The sequence below is a fragment of the Pocillopora verrucosa genome, chromosome 7 (genome assembly GCF_036669915.1).
Source record: "Pocillopora verrucosa isolate sample1 chromosome 7, ASM3666991v2, whole genome shotgun sequence".
Lineage (NCBI taxonomy): Eukaryota > Metazoa > Cnidaria > Anthozoa > Scleractinia > Pocilloporidae > Pocillopora > Pocillopora verrucosa.
In genome coordinates this window covers 18,060,795-18,087,011 of record NC_089318.1, presented here as the reverse complement: position 1 = coordinate 18,087,011, position 26,217 = coordinate 18,060,795, and the positions used below count along the sequence as shown (strand labels likewise).

General features: G+C 38.8%; 1 protein-coding gene, 1 long non-coding RNA gene and 1 pseudogene across 2 annotated transcripts; 2 read left to right on the top strand and 1 right to left on the bottom strand.

The window, feature by feature from the left end:
• The window catches only part of LOC136282654 (uncharacterized), a 1,320-nt pseudogene extending 249 nt beyond the window's left edge, over nucleotides 1–1,071 (bottom strand).
• A 5,577-nt stretch (nucleotides 1,072–6,648) lies between these two features.
• Nucleotides 6,649–9,597, top strand: LOC131784118 (uncharacterized). Its single transcript, XR_010718383.1, has 3 exons — nucleotides 6,649–7,104; nucleotides 7,418–7,459; nucleotides 7,736–9,597. It is a non-coding gene; the product is annotated as an uncharacterized lncRNA (long non-coding RNA).
• Nucleotides 9,598–10,361: 764 nt separating this feature from the next.
• On the top strand, nucleotides 10,362–15,158 carry LOC131784851 (uncharacterized). The gene is made up of 2 exons (XM_059101679.2): nucleotides 10,362–10,524; nucleotides 14,522–15,158. The coding sequence occupies exons 1-2, from the start codon at nucleotides 10,473–10,475 to the stop codon at nucleotides 14,851–14,853; spliced, it is 384 nt and encodes a 127-aa protein (XP_058957662.1). The 5' UTR covers nucleotides 10,362–10,472; the 3' UTR covers nucleotides 14,854–15,158.
• The last annotated feature ends 11,059 nt before the right edge of the window (nucleotides 15,159–26,217 follow it).

Genomic DNA, 26,217 nt, shown 5'->3' with positions numbered 1-26,217 from the left:
TGTTAATGCTCTTGCTCCTACTCTGAATGGAGCCTGTAAGTGTGCCCTAAGTGGGTAGGCACGGTCACCATATACACACATGACTTGGCCAGTAGGGGAGTAGGCATGCAGTTCCAAGTCATCAAGCATGTGGGAATCCCTCAGCATGCCAGCATCATGCTTCCTGCCCTCTAAAAATGTGATCAGCAAAATTGTTATGATCATTACTTTCAGGAGGTTCCAACATGCTATCTGAATAAAACCAAATTAATTTAGTGAATTTAGATTACATCGATTTATAAAATTTCCTTGGCTTCATTACCTTCATTTATACTTTTTCTTTTTTCCTTTTTTTTTTAATCGAGTGTAAAATTTTGCGCATGTAAAATTGAATTGTTGAAAACAGTAACCAAATTTAAGTTTCCTTTCAAAAAACTTACCTACTGGTCCAAACAGATTGGCTATTAGTCCAGAGGGTACTGTAAGTGACTGAAATTTTAACGCGTGCACTCGTTTGTGCCCATTGTAGACCACTTCCTGAAGCTCAACAGGTCGGCATATTGGCCTGACAGTCCCATCAATGAACCCAAAACAGTTGTTTAAGGGAGCTCCTTGTGCGGACACAGCATCAGCATACGTTTGAAGGAGAGGAGGACTCATGATCTGATGGTTCCACTGTGTTAATCGATGACCATGGTTATCATAAAGGTAGTCAACGACATACTAAGTTCGGGAACGGGTCTACCGAATCTCGGTATGAGGTCACTGTAGCGACAAGGGTATGCTGTTCTCCTAAGTAGCATACAAAGGCCCTCCAGCTTGTTTGCCACAGTTCTTTGAGAACATCGGAATGTTTCGGGCAACCCAAGAACCTCCGCCACTCACTGGGATATCGTTCTTGTTAAAACGAAATTCCGCCTTGCATTCCGGCTCCTGAATTTCATCTAAGTTGAATCTCTGATAGTTTTCGTAGTTAAACTCGGGGCTTCTCGATGTGTTGTCGTCCAGCAACAAAAGCAACTCTTCGTCATTTATAACTTTCATATCATGGTTTAACAAAAGCATTTCCAGAGCTTCTTTAAACAAAGACATTTCCAACAGCTTTTCCAGTTTTTCGTTTCAGTGCACTGAGCAATTCAACACTGTACGCGTCCGTCGTGAAAAAGGAACACACGCTTAAGTTAAAAATTTTCGCGCCACAAACGCCGTTCTCGATCCATTCCTCTCACGGAATGGAGACCTCCGTCGTGAAAAAATGTTCGTTGCTTAAGCTCTCTATTATTACAAGTTCCAGTGTGCTACAACTTCGGCTTCTACAGATGAGAAATTCTGCGCTCTCCCTTGAGAGCAAATATCAATAGTTCTATCAAACTAAAAACTGTGCTACTATCCCGAAAATAAATAAAATAGTGTTGTTGTTGTCACTTACCACCATCAACATTTCCATGCAGAGGTCCGCGAAACCAACATCTGTTGCGTGACGCGAAGGCTTTCCGTGGAAATTATTCAACCGCGTGTTCATGCCAGCTGTCTGCACGATAACAATTTCAGAATAATCTGCAGATCTCTGGAATTATTTGCTTGCTTCGATCGTGAAGTATCTGCATTTTTTTTCAAGTATTCTATTACTACATATAAATTTACACCTCTCTCGATCGAGCATTCCCGGCGTTTAATTGCGTGACTTCTAAAATTAAGAGTGAGCCAGCAGTATTTTGACCAGTAGGCTTCCTGCAAATTTTCCTCGATGAAAAAATCCCAAGACATAGTCAGTTGTTTTCGTGAGCAAAGACAATAGATATGAAAGAAGAGTGAGATGCAAAGGTCTTTATTTTTTTAGCTTAATAGCAGCTGTACCCTCTCCTGTAGTCTTCGTCTAAAATTTTGCGAAGTCCCTCCTTATCTTCTGCCTTGTTCGGTCAGTTTCGACTTGTGAAGCTAGATCATCGGCATCGACCTCTTCGTCCTCATGGTATTTTCTGTGAACTCGTGTCTAAAAGTTTTGGTTTCAGCGGAAGGCATAAGGGGTGAGTTGATTGATGCGATACTAAACCATTGCGGCTTACGATTAACTATTTGCCGATAACTTGAGCCACTTCACACTACTCTGAACCGTTTGTGTCAAGTCACTGAACCAAAGTACAGTTAGCTGAACCGTTTGTCATTTCGACACTGAACCGTTTCAGTTAACACTTGGCCACTCGTGTTTTTACTGAATCAGTTTAACAAGGGTAGCTACATAGTTTCTGAATTGTATAAACCATTTTTGTTTGAATATTTCATCTCACCCAAGGCGACTTGTCTATTTACTGGGATACCTGTGGTAGCCCAGTCATAAAATATAAAATGCCTTTGTTTTTTTGTCGTCTTTTTTTTTTTCCTCCACCAAAAAAACGGAAAAATTGCGCAATAGTACCCAGTGGTCATTGGGCCCTCAACACCATGACAGTTAACTGTGATCCAATGAGGTGTTCACATGCTGATCACGCGTGTTATCTTGATGATGATTGACGTTGTCATACATGGACAGGGCCGGGTCACATGACAAACCACGAGATTTTTGGTCATAAAACTCTTTTGTCAGTCGTTTTGTATTTCAACGTGTTTGGATGACGATCATCTGGAGCATTGTGGCGCAAACGCTCAAAATACTTACAGACGCATACACAAGCCGTATTGTTCGCGGCCAATCCACGCTAAAAGATGTTATTGAGCGGTAATTTTGGAACGGATTGAGTCGCGAACGCTTGAAAGTCATGAAAGCCTTGTATGCCTTGTATGCCTTGTATGCCTTGTATGCCTTGTATGCCAATTATGCCAATGTCTTAGTTGAAAAACGTACACTCGTTGTAAAAAGCAAAATCTGAAATCTGAAACCAAACTGCATATACTCTATGTAATCTATTGAACAACACTACTACCGTGAGACTGAAGAACAAAACTATAATGGATACAAACTGCTTGTGAAGAAAGACGCCATGTTGGATTCATTTGATGCCAGGGAACATAGCCACGACAACAGTGCGAATGGTATTAATTTCACGATCAGAAAGGTGAATCTTATGTTTGTTTTCATTATAGTTGTATGGATATACTTTTTTAATAAATACATGATCCAAAATCCTGTGTTTTTTGTGTATAATGTTATTATGCTAAGTATTGTTTACGTGATTGTCTTGTCACAGGCGGCCCAAGCTCATACCTCGAGAAAAAGCCCACGATTAATTCATGAACGCGTTACGCGTTGTGTGACCCGGTGTTAAGTTACGATAGGAGCCGTTGAAAATTTGAACACGTTATAAGGAATAGTATAGGGATCGAAATGTGGTCGATTTACAACGATAAATATTTCGAAATATGAATATTTTTCTCGTAAAATCAACAAAACTCACTCATACCCTGTGTATCCGTTGTAGTTCTAGCGATTTCTGCCGTTTTAATCTTGCTTTATTTATTTATTATCTTTATTTATTATCTACTTTTATTACGTTGGTAAAATCTGTACAGAAATCCCACCAACCAACTCGCGCGCAAAGTAAGAAGACTATATTGAAGGCTTGAAATTATATTACGATCGATTTTCATCAAGAAATGGGCTAGGAGTTTTCCACAATAGTGCAAATAATCGTGAAGGCTAATCGCGGAAAAGCGATTGCGTGACGCTCAGTAAGCTGTAAGATGACATGTTATTATATACCAGACGTAAAAACTCTTTAGATTCTCAGTCTGCATTTTGTACTCACTTTGCAGTCTGCAGTCTGCATTTTGTACTCACTCTGCAGTCTGCAGTCTGCAGTCTAGATTTTGTATCCGGTCTGCAGTCTGCTGTCTGCATTTTGTACTAACAGGTATCCGTGGCACCAATACAGTTTATTTTTGGTTACATTTATTCGCACAACACACATAATCTACCATAATCTACCTCAAAATACCTGTATGTGAGGTAATTCGACATTTCCGTTCTTTTCCGCGTTAATACTCTTCTTTCCTTTGGCAAGAATGTAGATCACTTACAATGTTTCAAGTAATCCACCCACCCTACAAAAAATAACTCTTGCATGCATAGCATGCCTATGTTTGAAATAGGTGTATGCCCTTGGCCAGACTTGAGCTAGCTATTTCAGTATACTAGTCCGACACCCGTTGTATCACTACACTTGATTCCAAGGATCCAGTACCATCCAGGTCTCCCAGTTACCCTGCTCACAGGGTCTAGTTGTATTTTAAATAAATCTCTTAAGATAAGATTCAACGTTCTGCAAAAAATAATCAGTTGACAATTATTATGCCTGTATTTTTGACGGCGGCGGCCGCCTATATTACACCTTATAGACGGTGCAGCTGCAGCGTCAACTAACATTTCAAAGTACTTTTGCGCTCTATGACCTAAACGACGCATTGAGTTATTCACGAACGTAGTGGAGATTTCGCAAAGTTTACCACGTAGATATTTTTATTTCTCACTTTCGCTAGTTGTTTTTATTATTATTTGCAAGGCTGCAATCCATACTTATGGTGAACTAGCCTACGTGTAGCTTTACCCTCCCCCCGCCCGTTCCCTCGTTTCCGTTTCACCTGGGGTACGGGTACACGTAGGCTAGTGGTTAACTGACCGATTCATTCTTCTGGCTTGTAGAGTTTTCCGCAGGGATTCCTATTTCGCAAATTACAGATTTCTATTTTGCAAATCATTGGCATATTTTCATTATCACAGATTTCTATTTTGCATTTGATTTTCCATTTCGTAAATTTGCAAATCATTAGCATATTTCCATTTCCCAAAGTTGCACATATCAAACTCATGGGGTACAAATAGTCTTAACATGAATGTGGTAACCACGCCCACTTCAACACCCCACTCAAATCGAGTGTAATTTTCGAATGTTTTACCATCGTGCGGATTCTCTACGGAAAAAAGCACTCAATGTACCTCTGAAATATTAAACTATAATATTGTGGCTTTCTATTTCGCTAATTTTCTAACTTGAAGGTAAAGTTTTTCCCTCGTCATTTTTACCTTTTCTCCGAGCGGTTGCGTGAAATTAACAAGGCGTTTTTGATCAAAACACGACCGAGCGAAGGGTCTCGAGCGATATCTCTTTTACGCAGGCGCAAATTAAAAATGTACCGCCAGAATCAAAAAGAGGAACAAATTTCCTTTGTTTTGATATGTAAAGTGTCGAACAAAATGCAGATTTATCCTCGTCAAATGGCGTTTCAAAACAGCTGTATCTTCCTCCTTTTGATTTTTTTCCTGTTTTGTAAGCGTTAAAGCAGTAGGAGAGGGATCGGGAAACTCAGAAAGCGCTTCGGGAATTAATCTGCCATCGTTTATTTACGAGATAAACAAGTAAGATTTGTGAAGTTCGTTGAATTATGAAGTCTAAATAAATGCCTTTTTTAAGCTTGTTTACTGGATTTTTCGTAAACTTCCCTTATTAATTTTTCGTTTCAGCTTACTAATTTATACTATTTCAAAGCAATGTAAAGACGAAGACGGAGAACCATGAGTCGTTCCTTTCAACAATCGTAAACAAAGTGTTTGAGCAATCAGATGTACGAGGTGTAATAATCAATAGCGGCATATCAGAAGTCTTCAGAAAGAAAGTATTCTGTCTTCAGAAAGCTGTCAAGAAAGCTAGTAATCGTGGCGGAAGGTAACTAAATGCACTTCTTAGCAAGTTGGAAACGGGCCCTCGGTATCGATTTAATATCATATCGATCTCAATATCATACAGTTTTGTATCTTTCTTCCGTGGATTCACCTTTCTAACGAAGGTGTATGTTGAGTATTCATCGCAAAATCGCTTTGTTTTTTTTATTTCCCTCTTTGGCCCGTCCGCCATTTTGAAAATTCGTACACTGTAAAATGAAAAGAGCCAAATTGACCCCAAAAGCCAAATTGGCCCCAATTTCTCGAGGGCCAGTTTGGCCCATCAAGGTTCGTTTTGGACTATTTGAGCTAAAACGGGCGGGACAGGTACCATTTCGACCCCTCCAAAATCTGAATTGGCCCCTATGAATTCTACTTTGGAACTTTTTTCTCAATTTGGCCCTTCCAAGAGCCAAGTAGGATTGACCAATTTGGCCCCAACGAGGTGCAATTTTTGAAAAAAAAAGAAAATATAAAAATAATTTTCTTTTTTCGACCATATTTCGTTCCCTATACTATTCCTTATAAAGTGTTCAAATTTTCAACGGTTCCTCTCGTAACTGAACACCGAGTCACACAACGAATTAATCGTTGGCTTTTTTTCGAGACGTGAGCGTGAGCTTCCTGTGATGGCATTAGTCGAACCTTCGTCGGAAACAATAATGAATTATAGCAGCGAATTCGTCACTGAAGAGGCTGTTTCCTGGCTACAGTCGCATGGAATGAGACTTAAGAAAGGAAAGGTAGGCAAAAGAAATTTCTTAACAACATATTTTACTGCAACTTTACATTCACAAACTTGACCGCTCCATTGATCTTTGTTCGTATCTTATCTTGCAGAAAAAGACGGTTGCGATGGCCACGATCTCCTTGCCATCGCCCAAGATGCAGACGTACCAAGGCACTACATCCCTATTATAAAAGAGTGTCTAAAGCTCAAGAAATTGATTGCAATGAACGCTGAACCTAGAATTGACACGAGTTCTTCGTCGGTACGATAATTAATTTTCCCACCAGAGAATTTGACGCATGAATGGTTCGCCTCTTCTCCCGAGTCTTGTTGAGTCTCAGCGGTTTCGCAACTAAAGTCACGTGATCAAATTTTGGCGCCGAGAGATAGAGACGGTTACAGTTCGAATACTGCATTTGCACAAGATGGATTTAACTTATTTCAAGATTCTCTGATTTTAGGATCTCTCACTCTGAATTCTTAATCTTTTTCTTGAAAAGATGAACTGATATTTTTATGTCTATGTCTTTGTTTGCATCCACTTAAGCTGATTTTTTGGCTCTCACTCTTTCAGCGTGCAGAATCAAGTCCTTCGAGTAAGACGGTTCAAACGTCGATTGATGATTCAGATAACATCAGCGATTATGAAAATTTAGAGGTGACATTGGCACCGAAAGAAAAGGGTTAATCGCCCAAGGATCTCTGTTTTACGGACGAGGCGACAGAACTGAGCACTGTCTAAGTAAGTTCTTGTATGTTAAACTTAGCAGGATGGTGAAGAGTACATTATCGATTACTTTCTTTCAATTATATCCTAAAGGAAAACACACAAGCTGCCAGTTGGTCAGTTAAAGATGACAAATCTCGGGGATTGCACCTACAAAAATGGCGAGATTTGCTTTATTTTTATTGAAATATATTAGATATGTATTTACTTGCACCAGGCATAAAACAAAGTAAACCCAATTTTTAAATCTGGTAAATTAAAAAATTAGTGAATTGATAGGATGTTATCAGACAGTTTAATTTTTTTGTAAACAAATATTTACCTACAGGTTCCTCCTGAATGGCTTTCAAAATTCCAACTACCATCGAGGGTAAGAAACTTTTCTTTGTTTTGTTTTTTAAGTCTACAAGCAATCCTTATTTATTCATGAATACTGAACTAAAACTGAAGTGCATAGAGGTATGATTTCTTTTCTTGATAAGTACATATACAGTTTGGTGAAAATACATCATTGATGATCACCATTATTGTGTTTTTACCTCTTATGCACAGTTTGCTTTCAAATATTTTGCAACTTTGTAGTTGCAAAAATTTACTGTTCTCCAACAACAAATTAATTTGCTTATTTGTTTGTTTTTTTGTACAGTTCTCTGCCTCAGTAGAGTTGGATACCCAGAAGGGATATCTCATCAGCAGCCTAAAGTACTCTGAGCAACAGTGGATTGCAAAAAAAAATTATTGCAGAGTATCCTTGTATGGTTAGCAGGATACTAGACTAAGTTGAGTTGGAAACTGAATGGATTGGTATGGTCTAAAAATCTATTGCTTCACCTCTTCTGCTTGTAGTGAAGAGAGACAATTTTGTGGTGCTGAATCTCTTGCCTTAAACTAAAAAGTTGCAAAATAATCACTCTCACCTTTTAAGTTCATGACCTTTGTTCTTGTGTGTTTGTCATCACATGCATTTAATGAAGTTGTGACCATTTTGGAGGTACAAGTCCAAAAAACTGCTACTTTGGTACTAAGATGAACAGCTAAAATTTCTGAGCCCATTTGCCAATGAAGTCGAGATACAAAGGTTCAAGTACTTTGGGGTTGTATTAATTTTGCCTTTTTGTTTAGTTTTTTTGATTTTGCAATTTTTTAAAATATTCCTGTTGTCAAACCATTAGATAAATATTGGACATAGAATAGCTGATTTTTTTTGAGATATTTTGGGAGTCATACATTAGTTTTTCAAGTCTTGAATGGGAGACAAATTACACACATTGAGCTAAACATCCACTTCCATTTCTGGTGTTTTAGCTTATAGTTTTAGAAAAACAATATATATATATATATATATATGTAAATGTGGGGGTAGAGTCTACCTTGGCATAAAGTGCTCAATGCTGTGGTAGCAGAGCTAAGTATACATAAGTTAAAGAATTAAAGAGGACACATCAATTCTCTGTGACTCTGAATTTCGCACCTAAGCACTTGCCAGACAGAACTTTTCTGTCTGACAAGCGCTTAGGCACAAAACTCAGTCACAGAGAATTGATGCGTCCTCTTTAATTCTTTAACTTAAGTGTGTATATATATATTCTTTTTTTTTCTGGCTACAGGCACTTTTTGCACTTTGGCTTGATTTTAATGTGGTTGTAAAACTTGTTTTTATTGCATAGAGTAGCTGATGTTGATTCAGCAATCAGAGATTATGTCCAGCACAAATTTTAATTGTTGGACATCTTCAATACATCAATCACCTGAATATAGTAACAGAGGGAAGTGTAATTTGTCACTTCTCACAAGAAAAGATTCTTGATGCTCTCATTGGGTTACTTGGCTCATTTACATTTTCTTACAATCGATCAAAGGCAATTTTGACTTTTTTTAGAGCAAGCATTACTTAAAATTGGGCACAGGTAGCCTCTTGTCACTGTTTCCTCTATTTTCAATGACTTGGCAAATGCCTGCGGTAGTACTTGCTGATAGTTTATATTTTGATAATATCTAAAGTAGCAATATGAGTGCATGTATTCTCACATCCACTGGAAGACTACTCTATGCTGCTCTAAGGCTCTTTGTTTTTCATATGCACAAATCAAACAAGATCTATATTCTTGTGCAGGAACTGGACCATTTGTTGCCTCTGTCTTATTTTGATAATTTTCTGTACTTTAAATCAGTCTTAATTATAAGCTGCTTTACATTACCACATTTGCTAAGTCATTGAAAAGGGAAGCTTTACTCACAAGTGTCTCTTGGGTGTAATTTCTTGCAATGCTTGCACTGTTAGGAAGTATACTGATTTAGGGAAGAGATCTATTTTAGAAAATGGTTGACTTGATGTTAAATATGTATGTATGTTATATTCTTTCACATGATGTTTCAAAGTTTGTCTGTTTTATACCACAATTAAGATTCTTAATAACTGTAAAATCAGGTAGCATAAAAGGTTTTTACATAAACAATATCTAGAATCTAATAAATGAGTGTTTGAAAGATAAAGTATGTGGTGTATTTTCATAATTTGAATGTAAGGGGGAAAATCAGCATGGAGAGGAAAGAGCCCTCTACTTCTGAAGTGGCCCACATTGGAGCTTAATTGGCTCTTTTTAAAGGGGCCATTTGTGAGAGGGCTGAAATTTCGGGGGCTGTTTTGGCCCCTATAAATTTCAAAGTGGCCCCTGTATTTTTCAAATTCACCCTTCACATGGTCCAATTTGGCCCCTACAACGGGGTCAATTCAGCCCCAAAATTGGTGCCAAAAACAGCCCCATTTCAATGGGGCCGAATTGACCCTAAGCGAGTGCCAAACTGGACTCACTCGTTTTGGCCCCATTTTTGGGGCCAAATCAACTCTTTTAATTTTACATTGTAACGGAGAGCATGTGCATTACGTGGGGTTAGTGGTTGCGTACACCTGGAACCGAGAAAAACAAATGTTCGTCGCACTGGGGAAAGAGTTTGATATGATCAGAAGCATATTTCCATTTCGCAAATTACAGATTTTCATTTCGTTTCGTTTCGTTTCGCAAATTACATTAAGCCCCTGGAAAGAGCTAGCGACAAATCAGGGTCAGAAAAGAGACCTTCGAAAATATCACGCCATAATCATACCACTGACCTCAGTCACGTTCTGATCACGTGAAAAAACCTTCCTTTTAGAAAGATGAAGACAAACGATTGTTCACTGTTTATTGTTGCCTAGTTATTGAGAATGACTGACAGCAACATAGCGTGTTTTCACATAGGGTGCGTTGTCATAACACAAAACTGCAAGTACTAAGGGAGTGCGCAAGATCCCACGGCTTAAGTTCAGCCCGCTCGTCGACGCTTCGAGACTACGTCTCCAATTTTCAGTTTCTGACTCTCAAGGAAACATCAAGCTCTTCAAGATGAAGCTGTGGTTTGTTGCTGCCATTCTTATCTCCGTTGCGTTTCCAGCCGGTAAGTGATTTCATCGTAAAATGCTTTTTTTCTTTCAGATTCCTTTCGGATTGCAGCGAGCAACTTAAAGGCGAAGCCAGCCTTGTAAATCATTTTAGATTCGCCGTCAGTGCAATAAAATAGAGAATAAAGCAATGTTACATATCAATTTATCGCAATTGAAATGAAAACTTCGGAGTCACTAAGGTCGCTTCGAGCCTTCAGACAGAGAGTGATACAAGAGACAAAAAATTAGTCAATTTCAACCGCACAGTACAAAAACATTCCTATAACCCCAACAATTTAATCGATGATTTGAACTCCGATAAAAACAGAACCCTACGAAAGCCGTAAAGGAACAATCCAAAAATATTTTGCAAATCCGTAAAAATATTAAGGATCGATGTCTTTCAGACAAATCGCTTTTGAAAAGTTTGTCAGATCGAAAAAACAATTTAAATCCTGGTTTAATTCAAAGATATGCAAATAACATGAAGATCGAAAACAGTTTACAACCCAAGAATCTTTCCAAAATCCAGAACATTTCCTCAAATCGTGAAGAACATTTTGTCACCTGACACTTGCGCCAGTAGTCAGTACCTTGTCTCGATTCAGTACATTGTGTCGCATTAAGTTGCGCTAGGTCGACTTGGAGTCATTACGTGAACGGACTAAACTGTACCAAGTGTCTATTAAACTGTTTTCAGACTTTGGGGTATATTTTTGCCAAACTGAAGGATCCTGTCGTGAAAGAACCACGAACCGACGCTATTTATTCTATTCCGTGCATTGATTGTGATTATGAGTGTATAGGAGAGATCAAGCGTCAGTTTGGTACACGTTTGAAAGAGCATCAAAAAGCGGTCTTCTTTTGCAAAAAAGAAAATTCAGCTTTATCGGAGCACATACGCCTGACCAACCATACAATTGGGTAGAATAATTCTAAAATTATCAACACCAATCGGCGTTGCCATCAGCGCCTTTGTTTGGAAGCGTGGCATATCAAGTCCGCCCACGCTCCTTTAAATCGTGATGATGACAGCTTACTTCCTGACGCCTATTTACACCTCGTCACAAAAAAAGACAGCTAATAAGAGAGCGAAAAAGAGACCTCTTGTTGCAGCGTTTAGGTTAGCTTACGTGTAGCTGTACCCTCCCCCACAAGCGCTCGTAAAATTTGCATGATCATGTCTCGGGAACATCAATATTGTGGTTTGTTCTTAGCTTGTTCCACATCGCACGATTGTCAGATTCTTTGCACACGTTCAACGCAGACCCACACGAAGGCACGTTTTTTAAACTTTGCAATGTTTTGTTTGTACAGTAGTGACATTTGATCTGAGCGATTGACATTTGAAATTAATAATTAATGTATATTCACATAATCTGTGTAGCTTTCGTCATGGAAAAGGGACATTCATCGCGGTCGACACTAGATTAGGTTGTAAATAGGCACCAATTTCAATTATACGACCTGAAGGATATCCAAGAAGTGATGGAGAGCCTTCGATTTCGCGTTTAACTATCTCCCGAACTTCGTGCACTGAATGGACTTCAGTTCTATTTCTCAACCCATACTCACGCAACCTTCTCTTTAGAGTCCTCAAGTTCATAGAAATATCATGGTATTTTTCTAAAAACTGAACAATAGTATTATAACGAAATCCTCTTTCAAAGTAATGTTCAATGGCAGATCTCTCCTCTGACGAACTGCACAACACATTTTTCTGTTTGGGTCTCTTCAATGTTCCACATCGACGGCAGAATACCTCATTGCTCGCAAATTCTTTTCCAAATTTGTAGTAGAACATCGCAATGCACCCAATACAGTTTAGTGAGTCCGTCCGCGCACAGGTGGCCTAAGTTCCAGCTGTGAGATGATCATCTTACGAAGGAAGAGTCATGGCGGAATTATAAGAGTTTGTATGGGAATTTTTACGACCGCTCTTAGGAATAAAAAATATTGTCAAATTCTCAATAAAACAACCTCACCTTACTTCCACAGTGCATCGCTTGCTATCTGACCGCTTACTATGTTGAAAAGAACCCATTTGAGAGAGTTACCATTTCTACGTTTACTGCGTACATAAGAAAATGGCTTTTCTTATGTGCGTAATAACGTACGCATCGCCTTGTGTACATTACTCTTTCTTTCTCCTTCTCTCTTGGTGCGATTTGAAGATAAAGTGAGTTTCGGTTGCCTTGAAATGCTCTTATGAGGGACGATTTTCATATTCTTGTGAAGGATAATTTTGTGATTTCGCCTTAATAACACCTTGAAAGCGAGTATTCAAATCAGATCGGTCTGTTCTTCTCAGACAATGTCGTGCAAACGGTTAAAACACTGCGCGAAATGTTTTTTCATTCCTATAATATGGATCGTTGAAAAAAAAAAACTACGAAAAAGAGCGTTTTCAATTATAAGTCAGTCGAATCTAACCAAAAAGCCTCACAAATACAAGCCAAGCCTGTCCAACTTCAAGAAACTCCTAATATATCGCTCCAAGCACTTCAATGGACGAAGACAAACAATCGCGTGATATTGCAAAGCGTTTTGCTAAAAAGGAGAAAATCATGATTTTCCTTTTTTTTTTCTTTTAACTTTTGAGAATCGTTATTCGCGTAAAGCAATTTTCGTTCAAGATTGTTGAAAGACATCAACATAATTATTACTAATTGTTGTTGAAAATATCGCGTTTACGATCCTCCACTTTTTGAGTTATGCGTGTGATTTTTGAGTCGTCTTGTGCACCATCAGTTGCTTCACGTTTTCCTTTGTTTACGAAATTTATCTATCTTCCTTTAATCATTGACCTTGTCGGATGAGATCATGGAATTTCTGGTCCTTAGCCCTTAACTTAGCAGCATATAGAATTCACGAGCGCTATCATCAGCAATTTTAACGTTGATACCTTTGCTATATGAAATCATTGTTTGTACAATCGTACAAGGCAATCTTCTTCTCTTTTCAGAAACACAATTTTCCCCTTTTTGATACAATAAACACACGCTTGAGTGTCATGTCACCCGATGCCTCTTACTTACCTAGTTTTCAATGATATTCAAAGGCCATCGCTGTAATTGTTAGTTCAGAACAGCAAGCGGCACCTGTCATTTCCATTTCTTAGCTGACAAGTGGCAACGTGTGCGGCACTGTCTAGGATGGTAAACAGTTTTTAATGAGTTTATAATCGAATGGATCTGGACAAAGATACCGATCCCTGCATGCTAGCTAGCTGTCATGTCGTGCTTAATCTGTCCTCGCTTTATTGAAATTTCGATTGTCTGAATTTATTAGAGATAAATTATAGGGATTGCAAATTGGCCCAAAGAGAGGTGGGGAAGGGAGGACAGGGCCACACCCCTGGGTCACCGGTGACCTGCCTCGGAACTATTTGAAGTTATTTTGCTCTTTCCCGAGGGTTTCGGTGGGCTGATAGCTTTTACGGCTAACGGTTATATCATTCCATTGTTGTCACGAGAAATTTTTTTTACGGTTAACCTTTTTTACAACTATCGATTAGCATTTGTCAATTTTTTTTTGGCCTCACGGCTATTTCTCTTTCTGTCGTTTACAGCCTTTCCCTATGTAAACACATTAAACGGAGTCTTAAAGTAAAGTTACTATAAAGCGACTTTATTTTCTGATCCTTTGAAATCAAGCTGTGTCTTGAGTTCCACGGGTTTGTACTTAGCGTTGCATTATGGTGTTGAAACGCAGAAGCAATTTAAGTCCCTTAATTATTTTGTAGTCTTAGAAGTTAATTAAAACTCTTTTTGTAAGGGCAGAAAATTATCAGAGATATATTTAGTGAGTAAATAAGGGTGCTGGTTATCGAAATGTTAAAGGATCAAAGTAAATTGAAGTTGCTTCTTTGCATTAATGTAATGATTATGCGTAAAATTTCAAGTTTTGTCTCTAATTTCACATTTGGAAAAAACTAGGTCAGTTAATAACGGTAGAAATTGTTATCTCGTTCCTCTTTATCTAAGCATTCCTTGTCATGTGTGTTTTCAGTTATGGGTTTGAAGTGCATGTCCTGCACCAGTAGCGAGTCGTGGGATAAATGCAAAGGAGAAAGTACGACCTGCGTGGCTCCGCTGGCCGATAAGTGTGTTAAAACCTACTTGAAAGTTGGCTCAGCTGAATCTTTCACTAGAATGTGCGGATCCGATGCTTACTGTGATGAGAAAACCAACCCTACTTGTAAAGCCGCCAGTGGATCCTTTGAGTGTAAAATCGAATGCTGCACAGGCGACGACTGCAATGCTGGCGCAGCAACGCGCATCAGTGGTATTCTCTTGTTGTCATGCGCCCTGGCCTCTCTGATGATGTTTTTCAAAGCCTGAGACTTGACTGAGTTCGAGGTTGAGATCCAGCACGGCTCATGATCAAGGCCTCAACTAGTTACACGCTTTTTTGAAGTATGTCAGTTGTGAATTAGAATAGAACGTCTTGCTTAAGACATAGTAGTAGTCTGTAGGAGGATCTTCGTGAGACGGAGACGAAGTCAGGTCGATTTTAACTTACAAGAGAGGATGCTGGTCCGTCATAGTCTGTCACGTACTGTGCTTATTAGTTAAAGTAAAATAGAGGCTTTTTTCAATTTTGTTACATAATGCTGCTGTGGGAAATAAAACGCTGTTTCTAACTACCTCTTCTTCAAGATCCTCTGATTTGATCAGTACTAAGCATTACAGGAATCATATGGTTGAAAATTCCACTCCTCCTCCATATTGCGGCGAAATTAACATAAGCTTATGTGCATTAATAGTAACACGTTAAATATCATCATCGTGACCATTAAATTTGTCCGGCGCCCCCAAATAAAATGATTTCCGTTGTATGTATCACGGTGTTAGCTAAAGTCGTGGCACCCAAATATTTTTCTCACTCTGCCTAAAAAAGTTTCCAATTTTTCCCAACTTCGCCTGTTCGTGCTCTTAAAACTCCCTGAAGAAGTCCTCAAAACGAGTCGGAGGTTAAAGAAGTCTTACAACCACTGTTCACAGAGTGCAGCTCATTACTTTAGTATTAAAATTTTCTTCAAAAAAATTTCAATACGATCGACTATGACTGGTCAACATGACTGGCAAGACGACTAAGCTTGACCAGTCAAATCCCCAATCACTCCGGACATTGTCCGCTTACCGGCCGTGATTTCGAGTGTTGGGCCCTCGTTTGGCGTGTGAGAGGTGTTCCGATTCATCTACCTTCCACCACCATTTTCTTAGTTTTCACCAAGGAAATCGTCTCAAGATAGGTAAAATGTATGAAGCTCTCACGGCGATGGTATTCAATCAATTACTCTAAGGGTTTGCACACATATTATTACATCCTTAGTTAATGTCCGGCGCAAGTATCAGTCAATTTGATGGACGGCTTGTCAATCAACAGAGGCAAATAAATGACCGAGTTTTTAGACTTTTCGATTCATCCAAATATTTGACAACTTTAAGGTCAAATGTCTCCCCTTGCCAGAAAGCTACAACACTGATCTTGATTACCATGTATAATTTATCATTTCATCTCTGAAAGCCATCAAAAAAATCTTTGGGCACTAAGAAGGCAATTAAGAATGAGCCAGCAGTATTTTGACCAGTAGGCTTCCTGCAAATTTTCCTCGATGAAAAAGTCCCAAGACATAGTCAGTTGTTTTCGTGAGCAAAGACAATAGATATGAAGGAAAAGTGAGATGCAAAGGTGTTTTTTTTTTTTCGCTTAGTAGCAGCTGTACCCTCTCCTGCAGTCTTCGTCTAAATTTTGCGAAGTCCCTCCTCATCTTCTGCCTTGTTCGGTCAGTTTCGACTTGTGAAGCTAGATCATCGGCATCGACCTCTTCGTCCTCATTCATACTTACAGAGGAGGACTTCCTCAATAACCAATTTTTGTTACGGCAGATAACCGGCTGAAGTATTGAGCAATTTGCTGCTCTATCAACCAGTCAGTCTGGCCTGTGTCGTCTCTTAAACTCGATATTTGGAAGCCACATTAGAGGCGGTTGCCTTACTACACGTCTAGGAGATAATTCTTTGCTTTCTGAGAAAAGGCGGCTGCTTTTTGTGTTTCTAAAAGAGACCATCCAAAGTCCACCTGGCTATTTAGGGATTGTTCGTCAAAATTTTTTACCTGAGGTCCGACCTTGAACGTAGCCACTCCTAAAAGTTCCCGATGTCTGTACGGTCAGTACGCTTTTTACGGACTCATGTCTCATGTTTTAGTTAAGCAGTTTCTTTCAGTAAGAGTGAAGATTTGCGAGGTTTGAAGTTATGTTACCAGAATATGTTTGAGCTCTCTTTTCTGTCATTTTAAAAATAACTCAGTAACGGGCGATGTGGATGGTTTTTGCGAAACCGCGCTCGCTGACGAACTTTAAAGAATTTTAAATTACTTCAACCGAGACTCCACAGACCTTCACAAACCAAATTAACCTGGTTTTTAATTTTTCAAAGCTTGGCATAATCTTTTTACAGTCGCCATCTATTTAAAAAAAATTCTAGTTTTTATTCGATTAGGAGAAAAAATCTGAAAAGAATATATATATTCCAGTTTCTGCTGCTGCTGCTGCTGCAAAAAATGCAGTATCTGCCAATTTGTCTCGTTTCGCGGGCGCTTAAATATGTGCCACCACCTTTGGAATAGATTAAAGGCTGAAAATGGCACAAGATGGATGGTATTTTCTGTGAACTCGTGTCTAAAAGTTTTGGTTTCAGCGGAAGGCATAAGGGGTGAGTTGATTGATGCGATACTACACCATTGCGGCTTACGATTAACTATTTACCGATAACTTGAGCCACTTCACACTACTCTGAGCCGTTTGTGTCAAGTCACTGAACCAGAGCACAGTTAGCTGAACCGTTTGTCATTTCGACACTGAACCGTGTCAGTTAACACTTGGCCACTCGTGTTTTTATTGAATCAGTTTAACAAGTAAGGTGAACAACACCTGTAGTTACCGTGAGACTGAAGAACAAAACTCTAATGGATGCAAACTGCTTGTGAAGAAAGACACCATGTTGGATTCAATTGATGCCAGGGAACGTAGCTAAGATAACAGTGCGAATGGTATTAATTTGTAGTTTTCATTGTAGTTGTATGGATATTCTTTTTTAATTAATACATGATCCAGAGTCCTATGTTTTTTGTGTATAATGTTATTATGTTAACTATTGTTTACGCAATTGTCTTCTCACAGGTGACCCAAGCTCACGCCTCGAGAAAAAGCCAACGATTAATTCATGAAAGCGTCACGCAATGTGTGACTCGGTGTTAAGCTACGAGAGGAACCATTGAAAATTTGAACACGTTATAAGGAATACTATAGGGATCGAAATATGGTCGATTTACAACGATAAATATTTCGAAATGTGAACATTTTTCTCGTAAAATCAACAAATCTCACTCATACCCTGTGTATCCGTTGTAGTTTCTGGCGATTTCTGCCGTTTTAATCTTGCTTTACCATCACTGTTATTCACGTCATCTACTTTTATTACGTTGGTAAAATCTGTACAGAAATCACACCAACCAACTCGCGCGCAAAGTAAGAAGACTATATTGAAGGCTTGAAATTATATTACGATCGATTTTCATCAAGAAATGGGCTAGGAGTTTTCCACAATAGTGCTAATAATCGTGAAGGCTGACCGCGGAAAAGCGATTGCGTGACGCTCGATAAGCTGTAAGATGACATGTTATTATATACCAGACGTAAAAACTCTTCAGATTCTCAGTCTGCATTTTGTACTCACTCTGCAGTCTGCAGTCTGCAGTCTAGATTTTGTATCCGGTCTGCAGTCTGCTGTCTGCATTTTGTATAACAGGTATCCGTGGCACCAATACAGTTTATTTTTTGGTTACATTTATTCGCACAACACACATAATCTACCATAATCTACCTCAAAATACCTGTGTGTGAGGTAATTCGACATTTCCGTTCTTTTCCGCGTTAATACTCTTCTTTCCTTTGGTAAGAATGTAGATCACTTACAATGTTTCAAGTCATCCACCCACCCTACAAAAAATAACTCTTGCATGCATAGCATGCCTATGTTTGAAATAGGTGTATGCCCTTGGCCAGACTTGAGCTCGCTATTTCAGTATACTAGTCCGACACCCGTGGTATCACTACACTTGATTCCAAGGATCCAGTACCATCCAGGTATCCCAGTTACCCTGCTCACAGGGTCTAGTTGTATTTTAAATAAATCTCTTAAGATAAGATTCAACGTTCTGCAAAAAATAATCAGTTGAAAATTATTATGCCTGTATTTTTGACGGCGACGGCCGCCTATATTACACCTTATAGACGGTGCAGCTGCAGCGTCAACTAACATTTCAAATTACTTTTGCGCTCTATGACCTAAACGACACATCGAGTTATTCACGAACGTAGTGGAGATTTCGCAAAGTAAAGTTATCACAGATAATTTTGTATTTGATTTTCCATTTCGTAAATTTGCAAATCATTAGCATATTTCCATTTCCCAAATTTGCAAATCAGAAGCATATTTCCGTTTCGCAAATTACAGATTTTCATTTCGTTTCGTTTCGTTCCGCAAATTAAATTAAGCCCCTGGAAAGAGCTAGCGACAAATTAGGGTCAGAGAAGAGACCTTCGAAAATATCACGCTATAATCATACCACTGACCTCAGTCACGTTCTGATCACGTGAAAAAACCTTCCTTTTAGAACGATGAAGACAAACGATTGTTCACTGTTTATTGTTGCCTAGTTATTGAGAATGACTGACAGTAACATAGCGTGTTTTCACATAGGGTGCGTCTGTCATAACAAAGAATTGCAAGTACTTAGGGAGTGCGCAAGATCCCACGGCTCAAGTCCAGCCGGTAAGTGATTTCATCGTAAAATGCTTTTTTTCTTTCACACCCTTTCGGATTGCAGCGAGCAATTTTAAGGCGAAACCAGTCTTGAAAATAATTTTAGATTCACCGTCAGTGCAGTAAAATAGAGAATAAAGTAATGTTACATATCAATTTATCGCAATTGAAATGAAAACATCGGAGTCACTAAGATCGCTTAGGGCCTTCAGACAGAGAGTGGTACACGAGACAGAAAAAATTAGTCAATTTCAACCGCACAGTACAAAAATATTCCTATAACCCCAACAATTTAATCCATGATTTGAACTCCGATAAAAACAAAACCCTGCGAAAGCCGTAAAGGAACAATCCAAAAATATTTTGCAAATCCGAAAAAATATATTGAATCGACATCTTTCAGACAAATCGCTTTTGAAAAGTTTGTCAGATCGAAAAAACAATTTCAAATCCTTGTTTTAATTCAAAGATCTATAAATAACATGAAAATCGAAAACAGTTTACAACCCAAGAATCTTTCCAAAATCCAGAAAATTTCCTCAAATCGTGAAGAACATTTTGTCACCTGACACTTGCGCCAGTAAGCACTTTGTCACGATACAGCACATTGTGTCGCACTAAGTTGCGCTAGGTCGACTTGGAGTCATTACGTGAACGCGCTAAACTGTACCAAGAGTTAATTAAACTGTTTTCAGACTTTGGGGCATATTTTTGCCTAACCTAAGGATGCTGTCATGAAAGAACAACGAACCGACGCTATTTATTCTATTCCTTGCATTGACTGTGATTATGAGTATACAGGACAGATCAAGCGTCAGTTTGGTACACGTTTGAAAGAGCATAAAAAAGCGGTCTTCTTTTGGAAAAAAGAAAATTCAGCTTTATCGGAGCACATATGTCTGACCAACCATACAATTGGGTGGAATAATTCTAAAATTATCAACACTAATCGGCGTTACCATCAGCGCCTTTGTTTGGAAGCCCGGCATACGAACTCCGCCTACGCTCCTTTAAATCGTGATGATGACAGCTTACGTCCTGACGCCTATTTACACTACGTCAGAAAAAAGGGAAGCGAGTGTAAAAAAGGACCTCTTGTTGCAGCGTTTAGATTAGCCCAGGAGTAGCCGTACCCTCCCCCACAAGCGCTCGTAAAATTTGCATGATCATGTCTCGAGCCTGACAGAAACATTGTAGATTGTAGATTCTTTGTACACGTTCAACGCAGACCCACATGAACTGTCACGTTTTTTAAACTTAAGTTATGCAATAATTTGTTCGTATAGTAGTGACATTTGATCTGAGCGATTGACATTTGAAACTAATGAATGTTTATTCACATAATCTGTGTAGTTTTCGACATGGAAAAGGGACATTCATCGCGATCGACACTAGATTAGGTTGTAAATAGGCACGAATTTCAATTATAAGACCTGAAGGATATCCAAGAAGTGATGAAGGGCCTTCGATTTCGCGTTTAATTATCTCCCGAACTTCTTTCATTGAATGGACTTCAATTCTATTTCATGGTATTTTTATAAAACTGAACAACAGCATCATAACGAAATCCTCTTTCAAAGTAATGTTCAATGGCAGATCTCTCCTCTGACGAACTGTATAACACATTTTTCTGTTTGGGTCTCTTCGATGTTCCACATCGACGGCAGAATAGCTCATTGCTCGCAAATTCTTTTCCAAATTTGTAGCAGAACATCGCAATACACCTGGTACAGTTTAATCCGTCCGCGCACAGGTGGCCTAAGCTCCAGTTGTGAGATGATCATCCTGCGAAGTAAGAGTCATGGCGAAATTATAAGAGTTTGCAGGGGAATTTTTACGACCGCTCTCAGGAAAAAAAATATCGTCAAATTCTCAATAAAACAACCTCATCTTACTTCCACAGCGCATCGCTTGCTATCTGACCGCTTACTATGTTGAAAAGAACCATTTGAACCATTCTACTTTTTTTGGGACCATTTTTGCGCTGGGCCGCAGCGTTTTCTTTTTTTTCGTCATGCGAATGCGAAACTGCCACCTCAACACTGGACTTTAATTGTTGTTGAAAATATCGCGTTTACGATCCTCCACTTTTGAGTTATGCGTGAGACTTTAGAGTCGTCTTATGCACCATTAGTTGCCTCACGTTTCCCCTTGTTTACATAGTATGTAATTACGAAATTTATCTATCTTCCTTTTGTCATTGACCTTGTCGGATGAGATCATGAAATTTCTGGTCCTTAGCCCTTATCTTAGCAGCATGTAGAATTCACAAGCGCTATCGCAATTTTAACGTTTATACCTTTGCTATATAAAATCACTGTTTGTACAATCGTACAAAGCAATCTTCTCTTTTCAGAAATGATGCAATTAACACACGCTTGAGTGTCATGTCACCCGATACCTCTTACTTACCTAGTTTTCAATGATATCCAAAGGCCATCGCTGTAATTGTTAGTTCAGAACAGCAAGCGGCACCTGTCATTTCCATTTCTTAACTGACAAGCGGCACCGTGTGCGTCAATGTTTTGGATGGTAAACAGTTTTTTAGAGTTTACACTCGAATGAATCTGGACAAAGATATCGGTCCCTGCATGCCAGCTGGGTGTCATGTCGTGCCTAATCTGTCCTCGCTTTATTGAAATTTCGATTGTCTGAATTTATTAGAAATAAATCACAGGGATTACAAATTAACCCTGAAAGGGAGAACGGGAGCACAACCTCAGGTCACCGGTGACCTACCTCGGAATTATTTGAAGTTATTTTGCTCTTTCCTGAGGGTCTCAATGGGCTGATAGCTTTTACGGCTAATGGTTATATCATTCCATTGTTGTCACCAGAAATTTTTTCAACAGTTAACCTTTTTTACAACTATCAATAAACATTTGTCAATTTTTTTTTGGCTTCACGGCTATTTCTCTTTTTGTCGTTTTAGGCCATTGGGAGCCCCTTTCCCTATGTAAATACATTACACGGAGTCTTCAAGTAAATTTCCTACACAGCAACTTTATTTTCTGATCTTTTGAAATCAAGCAGGGTCTTGAGTTCCACGGGTTTGTACCTAGCGTTGCCATTGACTATGGTGTTGACACGAAGAAGCAATTTAAGTCCCTTAATTACTTTGTGATCTTAGAAGTTAATTAAAACTCTTTCTGTAAGGGCAGAAAATTATCAGAGGAATATTTACTGAGTAAATAAGGGTGCTGGTTATCGAAATGTTAAAGGATCAAAGTAAATTAAAGTTGCTTCTTTGCTTAAATGTAATGATTATGCGTAAAATTTCAAGTTTTGTCTCTAACTTCTCATTTGGGAAAAACTAGGTCAGTTAAAAACGGTAGAAATTGTTATCTCATTCATCTTCATCTAAGTATTTCTTGTCATGTGTGTTTTCAGTTTTGGGTTTGAAGTGTATGACCTGCAGCAGTGTCGAGTCATGGGATAAATACGAAGGAAAAAGTACGACCTGCGTGGCTCCGCTGGCCGATCAATGTGTGAAACTCTACTTTAAAGCTGGCTCAGTCGAAACGTTCTTTAAGGGGTGCGGATCTGATGCTTACTGTGATCAAAAAACCAACCCTACTTGTAAAAGCGCCAGTGGATCCTATGAGTGTAAAATCAACTGCTGCACAGGCGACGACTGCAATGCTGGCGCAGCAACCCGCATCAGTGGTATTCTCTTGTTGTCATGCGCCTTGGCCTCTCTGTTGATGTTTTTCAAAGACTGAGACTTAACGAGGCTGAGGTCCAGCACGGCTCATGATCAAGGCTGCAACTAGTTATACCCTTTTTTGAAGTATGTTAGTAGTGAATTAGGATGGAACATCTTGCTTAAGACATAGTAGTCGTCGATAGGACGATCTTCGTGAGGCGGAGATTAAGTCAGGCCGATTTATACCTACAAGAGATGATGCTAGTCCATCATAGTCTGTCACGTACTGCATGTGCTTATTAGTTAAAGTAAAATAGAGGCTTTTTTAAATATTGTTAAACGATGCAGCTTTGGGAAATAAAACGTTGTTTCTAACTACCTCTTCTTCAAGTTTCTCTGAATTTATCAGCACTAAGCGTTACAGGAATCATTTGGCTAAAAATTCCACGCCTCCTCCATATTGCGGCGAAATTAACATAAGCTTATGTGTACTAATAGGTACACTGCTTGTAAGAGTAACCCGCAACACGATAAATATCATTATCGTAACCATTAAATTTGTTCGGCGGCCCCAAATAAAATGATTTACTTTGTATGTATCGCGGTGTTAGCTAAAATCGTAGCATCCAAATATTTTTCTCACCCTGCCTAATAAAAATTTCAAATTTTTCACAACTTCGCCTGTTCCTGCTCGTAGAACTCCCTAAAGAAGTCCACAAGGGAGTCTGAGATTAAAGAAGTTTTACAACTACTGTTCACAAAGTGCAGCTCATTAGTTTAGCATTAAAATTTTCTTTGAAAAAATTTCAATACGATCGACTATGACTGGTCAACATGACCGGCAAGACGACTAAGCTTGCCCAAATCCTCAATCAGTCCGGACATTGTCCGTTGATCGGCGGTTATTTCGAGCCCTGGGCCCTTTTTTGGCGTGTGAAAGGTGTTCCAACTCCTCTAGCTTCCAACCAATTTTGATTTAATTGCCGGAGCTTTTGGCCCCAAATGAAATTCACGAGCAACGACTTCGATGATGATCTCTTCAAAATCTCCACAAAAGTGTGACCAAAGATAAGCACATATTCAGGTTATACTGAGATTAGTAGACCCATTACTGTACTGGAAGCAGCTACTTTTCCTAGAAACTATAGCAATCAGCATTCGATTTAAAATATATATACCAGCCCTGTGAAAACAAAAAGGAAGACAATGTTTTTCCTTTCAGTTTTTTATTGCAGCGATGATATCTCACAATTGCGGCTCAATCTATTTTGGCCTCAATCCTCATTGGCCGTTTGAGTCGCGTAGCGCCATGGTTGCGTTAAATGAGTTCCCTTCTGCTCGCCATCTGTTTAACTAGAGCTGCTCTGTGGTCACTTCAGCGTTGAGCCCCACAATAATTTTGAAGCAATCCAAAAAAGAAAAGTGAAAGCAACATGAAACAGTGGCGGCCTGTCTCCTGTCTTTTCTGCCTGCTTCTTTCCAAAGGTACGGCTAATTGTATCACTACCAATAACTGCAATAGGAAACAATCGACTGACTGATACCCAGTAACCGATTTTACTTCAAAGCTTACATTAATTTTCTGTGCTGCTATTGGGAACTCACTGTCCACCGGTTTCAATTACTTTAGCCTTTTTTGAGAACGTTTGCATCCTACAAACTTCAATAATTACTGACTATTCTTTACTTTCCTCAAGTATTTTTTGCCCGGCACTTTGGTAAAGATTCTTATCGTTTCTGACGGCTACAACATCTAAATCTTTCAAATTTAGAGCGGCAACTTTTAGCTGCATCAATCCGTAATCCCCAGAGAGTTCGAAGTCTTTTAAATCTCTTTGATTTGTAGGGAAAGCTTGCAAACTGCATGAAATTTTGACTTCACTTGTTTCACCAGAGTTGAGCTTATTCATAATTTTTCGTAAGCCATTCTGCTACCTTTCTTTGAAAGTATCGCACAAATTTTCCTAATTTACCCTCCAGCATGACACTCTGAACAGATGTCAAGTCTATAACATTTGTAATATTTGACAGCAGAGGGTTAAAACGGAATAACTTAAGCTGACAAATAAGAATGTAAAATCTTTGTACAGCTCTTAGGCGAAGAATAGTGGTTAAAACATACAATTTTATGCAATTTCAGGACTAAAAAGTTCAAACAAAGGATGTAAAAATATCACAAATTTGGTCAAATTTGTGATCAAACGAATGCATCAGACAGACATCAGGTATTGGCTGATGAAGATCTGTGAATAGATTTCCGTCTTTCAGTAAAAACTTCAAAACTTAAGTCTGAAAATTTCGCCTGAACTCTTCTCGGAGTGATTTTTGATCTTTATGATATCATCGTTTGTAAAACATTCCCACCAAAAAGCTATCGATCGAAGCATGTGGTAATTATCTCTCTTTGAGTCAGGCTTTATTAGAGATGCAAAATTGATTTGAAGCAGCGTTCTAAAAGTTTCTGATGTCTGTGCGGTCAGTACGCTTTTTAGAGACTTCTTATGTTTTAGTAAAAATAGTTGCTTTCAGTAAAAGTGAAGATTTGCGGGGTCTGAAGTTATGTTACCAGAATATTCTTGTGCTCTCTTTTTCTTTTTCATTTTCAAAAATAACTAACGAGCAATGTGGATGATTCTTGAGTAACGGCGCTCGCTGACGAACTTCAAAGAATTTTAAATTAATTCAACTGAGACTCCACAGACTTTTACAAACCAAATTAACCTAGTTTTAAATTTTACAAAGCTTGGCAAAATCTTTATGCAGTCGCTATCTATTAAAAATATTCTAGTTTTTCTTCGATAGGAAGAAAAAATCCAAATAAATTATATATTTTCTGTGAACTCGTTTCTAATAGTTTTGGTTTCGGTGGAAGGCAGGAGACGTGAGCGAAAACAACTTTCTATTCTTCTTTCAGTGTTGGCCCTAAGTTGCTTTTCTTGTGAATCTCAATTTTCTTGGAGCCATTGCCGGAAGACAAGTAAAACATGTAAGCCTGAATATAAATGCGGCAAGGTGTACATCAACATTGATGGGAAGGAAAATTTTCAGAAGGATTGCCTGCCTCCGGAGTGGTGTTTAAAGGAAAACCATTATGACTGTAGAAGTCATCTTCCTAAGAACAGCATCGTCTGTGACATTCATTGTTGCGATGATGATAACGATTGCAATGCGGGTGCGGTGCGCCAGATCAGCGGAATCCTGCTGTTGACATGCGTCCTGCTGTCGGT